Source organism: Grampus griseus, assembly GCF_964374135.1.
Source record: "Grampus griseus genome assembly, chromosome: 3".
Lineage (NCBI taxonomy): Eukaryota > Metazoa > Chordata > Mammalia > Artiodactyla > Delphinidae > Grampus > Grampus griseus.
Window position 1 is genome coordinate 154676728 of NC_139019.1, and position 10694 is coordinate 154687421.

General features: G+C 47.4%; 1 protein-coding gene across 1 annotated transcript in view; it reads left to right on the plus strand.

The window, feature by feature from the left end:
* The window catches only part of RASGEF1C (RasGEF domain family member 1C), a gene marked incomplete at both ends in the record, with an annotated part of 32126 nt that extends 26116 nt beyond the window's left edge, over positions 1 to 6010 (plus strand). Inside the window, 2 exons of the mRNA XM_082652068.1 lie at positions 5420 to 5492; positions 5986 to 6010. Coding sequence (XP_082508194.1) covers positions 5420 to 5492; positions 5986 to 6010 — 98 coding nt within the window. The remainder of the gene's footprint in view (positions 1 to 5419; positions 5493 to 5985) is intronic.
* Positions 6011 to 10694: the final 4684 nt, after the last annotated feature.

Sequence of the window (10694 nt, forward strand, 5' to 3'; positions counted from 1 at the left end):
ACCCTCTCTAAGCCTCACCTACTGCATCTCTAAAGGGTAGGTAATGAGGTAATGAGAGAAACTACTTCCCAGGGCCATGGTGAGAATTAATTGACGTGACACAAGCAAAGCCCACAGGACTGCACTCAATCAATACTAGTTGTATTAGTTTCTACTGGTGCTGTGGCAAATCACCACAAATTTAGTGCCTCAGAACAACATAAATTTAGCCTCTTATGATTACAGAAGTTAGCAAGTCTGAAATCAGTTACACTGGGCTAAAATAGAGGTGTTGGCAGAGCTGGTTATTTCTGGAGGCTCTGGTGGGAGAATCCATTTCTTGGCCTTTTATGACTTCTAATGGCTGCCTGAATTCCTTGGCTTGTAGCCCCTTCTTCCATCTTCAAAGTACATTACTCCAGCCTCTGCTTCCATCATCATATTGCCTTCTGTAGTCATCTCCCCCTTTCTCTCTTATAAGGACACCTGTGATTGCATTTAGGGCCCACCCAGATAATCTCCTCATCTCCAGATCCTTAATTAAATCACATCTGCGAAGTCCCAAAAGGGCATATTCAGGGGATTAGGACCTAAATATCTCTGGGACCCATTATTCAACCTACTACACTAGTTATTATGATGACTGTTGTCATTACCCAGTGGAACTTGGGCAATAAAATGTGTCAAAGGCACATTAGGAGAGAGGTCGGGAGAGTCTAGAGGCAGGAAGGGCAGAGGTGGGGTGGGGGCATTTCATTCACTCCTTCAGTCAACAATACTTTTAGAGAGTCTGCTGTGTGCCAGTCAGACAGACAGCTATGAACTTGCAAATAAAATCCCGGCCCTTCTGGAATACCCTTAGAGAGAAGCACCTTCCCTTTTGATCTTCTCTTCTTCCTATCCTTCCCTCTACCTCCCCAAAAGAGCTGAGAAATTCAAGAGAAGGGACTTAAGATGTATTGGGCCCCAACTGGGATGGTAAAAGCCTCTGACAAAAGCCTGGCCCTGTCCTCAGCTCCATCAGACCTCCCCTGACAGGGCATGCTGGCAATCCAGTCAGTCTCAGGCTCCCTGAAACAAGTGAAAATATAGAAAATCTCAGCAGAGAAACAGGAGATATAAGGAAGAACCAAATGGAAATTTTAGAACTGAAAAGTGCAATAACTAAAATAAAAAACTGAACGGATGGGTTCAACAGCATAATGGAGAGGACAGAGGAAAGAATCAGTGAGCTGGAAGATAAAACAATAGAAATTTTACAATCTGAACAACAGAGAAAAATATAGACTGTACCAGAGCCCCAGGGACCAGTGGGACTATAACAAAAGATCTAACACTCATGTCATCAGAGTCTGGGAAGGAGAGGACAAATTGGGTATGGTTGAAGAGTACTTGAAGAAGTAATGCCTGGAAATTTCCCAAATGTGGAAAAGACATAAACCTACAGATTCAAGGAACTGAGTGAATCCCAAACAGGATAAACCCAAAGAAACCCATACCAAGACTCATCATAGTCAAACTTCTGGCAACTAAAGAAAAAGAAACAAATCTTGAAAGCACTGAGAGAGAAATGATACTTTACCTATAGGAGAAAAACAATTCAAATGACATCAGGTTCCCCATCAGAAACCATAGCCAGAGGCAGTGGCACATTTTTCAAGTGCTGAAAGAAAACAACTGCCAACCCATAATTCTATATCCAGTGAAAATATCCTTTAGGAATTTACCGTAGATAAGTCAAAATGGAATTCTAAAAACTGTTCAGGTAACCCACAGAAAGAGAAGAAAAACAAAACACAGAACAAATAGAAAATAATAAATAAATAGGCAGACTTAAGCTCTAACATATCAATACTTATATTGAATGTAAGTGGTCCAAATACAACAAGTAAAAGACAGAGGCTGGCAGAATAAATTAAAAATATGACCCAACTATATGCTGCCTACATGAAACTCATTTCAAATATAATGATGTAGACAGGTTAAAAAGTAAAAGGATGGGGACACATTAATCAAAAGAAAGCAGAAATGGCAATAATAATATCAGATAAAGTATACTTCAGAGGAAAGAAAATTTCCAGAGGCAGAGAGGGACATTATGTAATGACAAAATTGTCAGTCTCCCAAGAAGATATAGCAATCCTAAATGTGTATCTACCAAACAACAGAGTTGCAATATTTATGAAGCAAAACCCAATAGAACTGAAAGGAGAAATAAATAGATCCACAATTATAGTTTGGAGATTTCAACACCCTCTCTTAACAATTAATATAACAACTAGACAGAAAATCAGCAAAGACATAGCAGAACTCACCAATACCATCAAACAATAGGATCTAATAGACATTTATAGAACATTCCATACAACTACAGCAGAATACACATTTTTTTCATTTGCCCATGAACATATACCAAGATAGACCATATCCTAAGTGCAACAAAATTAAAGTAATTGAAATCATACAGCATGTGTTCACAGCATGTGATCACAGTGGAATCAAGCTAGAAATCAATAACATAAGATAACTGGAAAATGTCCAAACACTTATAATCTAAACAACACAATTCTAAATAATCCATGAGTTAAGAAGTCTCAAGGAAATTTTTTTTAAAATTGAACTAAATGAAAATGCTATCAAAATTTGCAGGGTGCAGCTAAAGCAGGGATGAGAGGGAATTTTACAGCATGTAACGCATACATTAGAAAAAAAAGGAAACACCTCAAATCAATCATCTAAGTTCCCACCCCCAGAACCTAGAAAAAGAGGAGCAAAATAAACCAAAAGTCAGCAGAAGGAAGGAAATAAGAGCACAAGAGGACAGAAATCAATGAAACAGAAAACAGAACAATTTTTAAAAGTTAATTGAAGAGCTGGTTCTTTGAAAAGCACAATAAAATTTCCATCCTCTAGCAAAGAACTTCTTGACAAAGAAAAAGAGAGAGAAGACAGAAACTACTAGTATCGGGAATGAAATAGGGTATCACTACAGACTCTGCCAACATCAAAAGACTTGTAAGAAAATACTATGAACAACTCTATGCATGTAAATTTAACAATTTAGATGAAATGGACCAATTCTTCAAAAAACACAAACTGCCACAACTCAACATAAAATAGATAATTTGAATAACCCTATAGCTAATAGGGAAATTGAAATTTTCATTTAAAAACATGCCAAAATGAAATGTCTGAGCCCAGATAGTTACACTAGAGAATTCTACCAAATATTTAATGAAGTAACACCAACTCTGCACAATCTCCTTCAGAAAAAAGAAGAGGAGGGAACGTCCCAGTTTATTTTATGAAGCTAGTCTTATCATGATATGAAAACTGGACAAAGACAGTACAGATAATACACTCTACCCAGATTAATCCCTCATGAATATAGATGCAAAAAATCCCTAAGAAAATATTAGCAAGTATAATTCAGCAAAATATAAAGATAATCATATATCATGACCGAGTGGCCTTATTCCAGAAATGCAAGGCTATTCAATATTTGAAAATCAGCCAATATAATCCACCATATTAACAGGCCAAAGAACAAAAAAAAACTAGATTGTGTCAATCAGTGGAGAAAAAGCATTTGACAAATTTCAACACCCGTGCATGGTAAAAACTCTCAGAAAAAATAAGAATAGAAGGGAATTTACCAACTTGATAAATTGCATCTACAAAAACCCTTCAGCTAACATCATATTTAATGGTGAAAGATGGAATGCTTTCCCACTAAGATTGGTAACAACTCAAGGATGTCTACTCTCACAACTCCTATTCAACATTGGTGGAAGACCTAGTCAGTGCAATAAGGCAAGAAAAGGAATAAAAGACATACATATCAGAAAGGAATTAACACTGCCCCTATTTGCAGAAGATGTAAAAAATCCCAAGGGATCCATAAAAACTCCTAGAACAAAATGAGTTCAGCAGGCATCACAGAATACAAAATAAACAAGCAAAAATCATTTTATTTCCATGTACTCACAATGAATATGAGTTCACTGAAATTAAATATACAATACCATTTACAATCAATCAAAAAAGAAATGCTTAGGTATAAATCTAACACAACATGTATAGAATTTGTATGCTAAAAACTACACAATGCTGATGAAAGAAATCAAAGAAGATCTAAATAAATGGAGAGACACGAATTCATAAATTGGAAGACTCCAACATAGCAAAGATATCAGTTCTCCTTTCCAAATTTCAGGACAGATTTAATGCAATTCTTATCAAAATTCCAGGAAGATTTTTTATAGATACAGACAAGATTATTCTAAAGTTTATATGAAAATGCAAAGGGACAAAAATAGCTGAAACAATTTTGAAAAAGAAGAATGAAACAGGAGGAATCACTCTACCCAGTATTAAGGCCAATATAGCTTGAATAGCTACAGTATTCAAGACAGTGTGGTGTTTGCAGGACAGACACATAGATCAATGTAACAGAATAGAGGACCCATAAAGAGACCCACAGTGATTCTTGACAAAGGTGCAAAAGCAATTCAGTGGAGGAAAGATAGTCTTTGCAACAAATGGTGCAGGTGCATTTGGACATCCATAGGGCAAAAAATGAACTTCAACCTAAGTCTCACACTTTATGCAAAAATTAAATCAAAATGGATCACAGGCTTGAATGTAAAACTATAAAACTTTTAGAAAAAAAAAGCAAGAGAAAATCTTCAGGATGTAGAACCAGACAAAGAGTTTCTTATAAAACTAAATATGCAACTACTATGTGACTCAGCAATTACACTCTTGGGCATATATTTATTCCAGAGAAATGAATTTACAAGTTTGCACAAAAACTCATACACCAATGTTTACAGAAGCTTAATTTGTCACAGCCAAACACTGGAAACCATACAGATGTCCTTCAGTGGGTGAATGGTTAAACAAAGTATGGTATGGAATACTATTCAGCAACAAAATGGAATGAACCACACTGATACACACTACAGCATGGATGAATCTCTAGAGAATTACAGTGTGAAAAGAGTCAATCCCAAAAGGTTACATACTGTGTGATTCCATTTATATCACATTCTTGAAATGACAAAATATAGACACAGGGAACAGATTAGTAGTGGCCAGGGGTTAAGAGAGGTGTGGGGATGGGAGGGAAGTGTGTGTGGCTATAAAAGGGTAGCATGAGGGATCCTTGTGGTGATGGAATGTTCTATATCTTGACTGTGTCGGCGCCAAAATCCTGGTGATGATCCTGTCCTATAGTCTAGCAAGTGGTTACCATTGGGGGAAACTGGGTAAAAGATACACGGATCTCCCTGTATTATTTCTTACAATTGCTTGTGAATCTACAGTTACCTCCCAACAACAATTTAATTTAAAAACAAAAAGCAGGTGAGACTCTGGGTGTAGAAGAGGTTATTGTCATGGCTCATAAATGCTTAATATCACTTCATTTTCTGACTAGGTCTTTATTTGGCTTCTTATGAAAGCGAGAGTCCAGAGAACCAAACAGAAAAAGAGAGGTGGAAATCTCTAAGGTGAGTCTCTGTGCCAAGACAAGTGTGGGAGGCAGGTGGAGGGAGCAGGTGGGGCGCTTGGGGCCAAGACAGAGTGGAGGGACTTCATCTACACTCGGTTGTCAGCCTCCTGGGAGCCCCTCCGTGGGGAGGGGGCAGGTCAGACCAGGGTCTTAGAGGTGGAGGAGGAACTTAAGCGCTGGGGTAGGGAGAAGAGGCTGGAACCACGATCCCCCACGACTGGAGGCTGCCCCGTGGGCAGTTGAGATGTGTGCCCCAGGGCCTGGAACCCCAGTCCATACTCTTATGACAGAGAGACACACACCACCTCCTGCTTGTTCGGCCTGTTAACACAGCCGAGCGGAGGTTGGAAATGATGCGCAGTGGCGGGCTCCAAGGACTGAGCCAAGAGGATTGCACGTGCCCCTGTGGGGTGGGGGGCTGGACAGGAGTATAACCACGGGCCGGGCCAGCAGGCTCTCACCACCCTCGCTCGGCGTGTTTAAATCTGCAGGTCTTCTATTCTGGGGAAGACGTGAAAAGCACTGAGCTGGAGGAGGAGGAGAGGGGGGAGGAGGAGAGGAAGCCAGCAGAAGCCTTCTGCCGCCCTGCCCCAGCCAGCCCAGTGGGAGGAGGAGGCATTGGTGCCTCGCTGCTTTGCAAACCGTGACCCTGTGGCCTGGTGCCCATCACAGTGACCACACAGCACAGGAGACCTTTCTCCACCTTTTGTGGAGCCTCAGCCCTGGAAAGGCCCAGAGCCTCCAAACACAGGGGTGGCCCGTGCCTCAGGGGCCCTACCTTCAGGACAGTGATGCTCACATTGTTGGTCAGTCTGTCTGTCCTCGGCGATGACCCAAGGTGTTGGGTGACTGCAGTGTTGCTCTCAGTGGGTGACTCGTGCCATGGAGACAGACACCCGGTCCATCTCCAGATGGCCTGGGAGCCTCTGTATCTCCAGCAAACATCACCATGACGTGAGAAGGGCCAGAGCCCACCAGTGGCCTCTGCCATTCTACTGATGGACCTGACCCTGCCCCTTGAGATGGGCTGGTTTCTGCAGCCCCGTGCACCCCCTTTCTGCATCCTGCTGGTATTGGGATAGCTTTCTGGTGACCACTATAATGCTGGTCAGCAGGACAAATTTGAGTCACAGACTTGACAGTGTGTACAGTACATTGTAAATTTTAGAGTTGGTGTAAACACATTGGTATACCCTGCGTATCCACATCCACTTCATGTCTCTCACCCGTGGGCTTCTGCCAGGATGCAGGGCAGTTTCCCAGCTCAGGCCCAGGAATGCTGTGACCACAGCTCAGGAGGGGGACTTGGTGGCTATTTCCACTCCATAAACCCCATGTCCTGCTAAAATGAGCTGGTGTGCAGTAGATGCTAGGTAAGCTCCGGTGAATGGATACTGACAGCCTTGTGTGAGGCCAGACACCTCTCTTGTTTGGGCAAGGAGTGATGAATCCAGGGAGGACCCTCAGCCCACCATGAAGCTCCTCCCCTGGGGCTCTCACCCAGCCCTTCACACACTGAGCCAAGTTTCTGGACCAGGAAGTGGAGGGGCTGTGGAGCTGCTGAGTCCCCACCTGGCAAGTGACCACGTCACCCAGCCAAGAAGTCAGGGAGCGTGATGTACACCCCCATTCCTGGTCAGGGCCCGAGGGCAGTGATGTGTTGAAGGTGCACTGATGCATCCTGGCCAGCTCCTGACCATGTCAGGACTCTCAGAGTCTAGGCCCCCTTCAGCTAGGACCTGACACCTCTGTCCTGGCAGTGTGGCCTTGGGTCCCACCTGAGGGACAGGCAAAGCCAGAGCAACCAGCACCCCAGGTGCCTCCCCCAACTCGAGGAATTCTGCCTGATGAACCCAGGACCTCAGCAAGGCCCCAGAAGGGCCCTGCAGCCTGACAGAGGCATGGGAATGCTGCACGTTAGGGTTGAATGGGATCTGCTCTGCACCAGAGCAGCCCACCCCTTTCCATCTGAGACCCTAGAGAGGGTGAGTAGTGGAGTGGGTAGCAGAGCAGGAACTGGGCTTCAGCCAAACCCAGGCTCCCACCCTGCCTCACACCATATCTAGCTCCCACAGGGGTGTGGGTGGGGCCCTGGTGCCAAACCCAAGGAGTCCTGGGGGGTTCCAGGAGCTGACTAGAAGCACCTCCTGATCCCCTCGTCCCTACCCAACACACTCCCTTGGTGTCTGGGGCAACATTAGACAAAACCCCTACAAACATCAGCAGGGACTGTCCCTGCATCCTGGTCACACTGAGCGCTGCCTGTCAGGAGCAGGGGCAAGTGGCACAGAAGGGGTTAGTGGCCTTGGAGACACGTGATGGCCGGTCCAGGGCTGATGCCCATGGAGCTCTGGGATGCCTGCCCGGGAAGGAGGAGGTTATATCCTTCCCCAGCCACAGGGAGTCAGGACACTCTGGAGGGGGCTCCCAGTCTACCCATGGGCCCTGACCTTGCCGGTCACCTGGCTCCAGCTCCCTGCTCCTGAGCAACTCAGTTCAGGGACCTATGAGGAAACCCCAGAATGCTGAGCTTCAGGAAGCAGCAGGTGAGGTCAAGGGGCTGGGGGCAGCTGGCCACTGTCCCCCCTGCCTCATGCAATCCCTCACCCAGGCCCAGGATCCCAGCTCTCTCTCCAAGGCCAGATTCCAAATTCCTTAGCTCAGCCATACCCCTCGCAGTCCTCTCCATCTCATACTGGGAGATTGCGGCAGCCTCCTCCAGGCTGTGGGGAGCATGAAGAAAGGATGTTGGAGAAGCAGTACAGGGCCCGCAGCCGAAACTCTGGAGGTTAGGTGGGAGGCAAGTCAAGCACGTCACTGCTGATAGCGGCCCACCCCCAGGCTTGAGGCTATTTCCTATTTCCTAGTTCTGTGGCCTTGCAATTGCTCTTCCCGCTGCCTGGCATGCTGTTCCTGAGCATGTTGATCTAGTCGGAGCTGCAACCTCAGCTGTAAGTCCCCCCTTCTGGGCAGAGGTTCCTGACATGCAGCCCCCTCACCCACATCTGCTCCCTCTAGTCTGCAAGCCCCTCAGAGACCCAGTGCAGAATAGGTGTCAGGTGAGGATGGTGGTGTGAGGCCTGGGCTCATCCCCAGCTGGGAGAGGGTCCAGGGAAGGAGGGAAGGAGGCAGCCCATGGCCAGCCCCACAGAGATCACAGGGCCAAGGGGACTCAAGCTGAGTGTGCTTGTGTCTTAGGTTCATCCCAGGGGCCCTGCTCCCCGCCTCGCTGAGCACCCACTTGGTACCAAGCCCCAGGTGCCCAGGCCAGGAGGAGGGTCTTCTCTCAGTAACTCCGCAGGTGGGGATCTTGGTGCCCTTTCTCCAGGTGCAGCCTCGGAGCCCAGAGAGGGATGGTGTCCTGCTCACAGCCATTTGGATGGTTCCTTAGTCACATCCAGGACTCCAGGCCCTTCCCTGTAGAGGCCCTTTTGTCCTCCTGCCGTCCTGGCCTCAGTCCCTATGGCCAGGTCAGATGGCCCACAGGGGATGCAGCAGTTGGAGCCTATTCCTGGGGGGCAGGTGTCAGCCACACAGGTGGTGCCCAAGAGTGAGGCCCGTGAGGCCCAGTTTGGTGCCAGGTGACACAGATCCTTGCCACACAGCAGGTTTGAGGCCGCCCAGCTGAGCCGCACAGCAGGCACTTGGGCCTCAGGGCTCCGGGACGACCACCAGCCCCACTGTGCACAGGAGGCCAGGGAAGGGCCATGGCTATGGTCTCTCTTTTTTTGTCTAGCACTTTTTCTCTGAGCCCTCCAGGGAAGGAACAGGGGGGTTAGGACAGGAAGATGTCCCTGTCTGGGGTTTGCCTCAGAGACCCCTGGGGCTGGCTGGGGTTCAGAATCAATTCATCTCATATGCGCAATCTGTGGGTCCTCTGAAGCCCCTGCCCCCTACATTGCTTCCCTACCCACCCTAGTTTCTTGGGGCGGGTGTCTCCATTGTGGCCAGTGACCAGTGACTTATCCCGGGAACTCAGCCAGGATTCTGTGGAGGCCTGTCTATCCACCTGACAGCCCTCCAGGGCAGGACCCCAGACAACCCCAGGATGATTCTCAAACGTGTATCCAAAGTTGTCCCAGAACACCACAGACCCTAACAACTCAGAGACAGACAGCCACCAGTGTGGCCCCTCGTCCTTCAGATACCGCAGGCAGGTATCAGACCTCAGGGCACTTCATCCCCCACGCTGCAGGGCTCATATGAGGTTCCCAAGGAGGGGGCACCCCACCCACAGCATGCCCAAGCAGTGCCCTCCACAGTCTCTAACTCTTGACCACCCCATCCATGAGTCAAGGGAGCAGGGAGCCAGATAACTCAGTCAGGAGCCACAGTCAGGGTGTGCCTCAGCTGGAAGCTCCATTTCACCCCAAAACTGAAATGCTTCCATCATGGGTGCTAAGCCCCAGATCTGGCACTTTATATACAGCCTGACACATCCCACGAGATAGGTGCTATCACCATCCCCCTTGCCAAGTGACAAAACGGAGGCTCAGACAGGCAAAGCCATTGCCCAAGGACACCCAGCTTGCAGGGACAGGGCCTGGGCCTACCAGGGTCCATTGTCCAGCAAGGCTCTGCTGCTCAGGGTGCTGAGGAGCCAAGGGGAGCTCCAAATGGCCTCTGGGTCTTCCTACCAGCACAGACACAATGACACACATCTTTCCTCCACTCTTGCCCCTTCCTCTTTGGAGGGTTGCTGAGCCCCTTGTGCCCCCTGGTGCATCTACTGTCTCATTTATGCTCAAGACAACCTCCCCACTCCCCTATTGCACACACCCCTCTGTGGGCTCTGCTGGGCACAGCTGTGCCTCTTCCCCAGCAGCAGAAGACAGCAGGCCTCACCCCACGCTCCCCATCATGCTACCCTTTGCCACCGGCATCCATGCTGTAAGGTTCACATCCCAGTACACAGCGTCTTCAGTGAAAATGGCTCCATTTTTCACTCTCAGGACTCAGATGGGAGCCCTAGATCCCTGGGGCAGGGAACAGATCCAGAGAGATCTTAAAATACACACACAAGATGCTTCTCAGCACAACCAGGCCCTTGCCCTCAGGCTGAGCAGAGAGCCTGACACTGCCTTAGATATCCAATGCTGGGCCTCCAGGCAAGACCAGAAGAGTAGGAAAATTAACTGGGAATGAACAAACCTGAGGCATAAGCTAGAACCCCCACCAATAGACCTCCACCAAGTGGGCA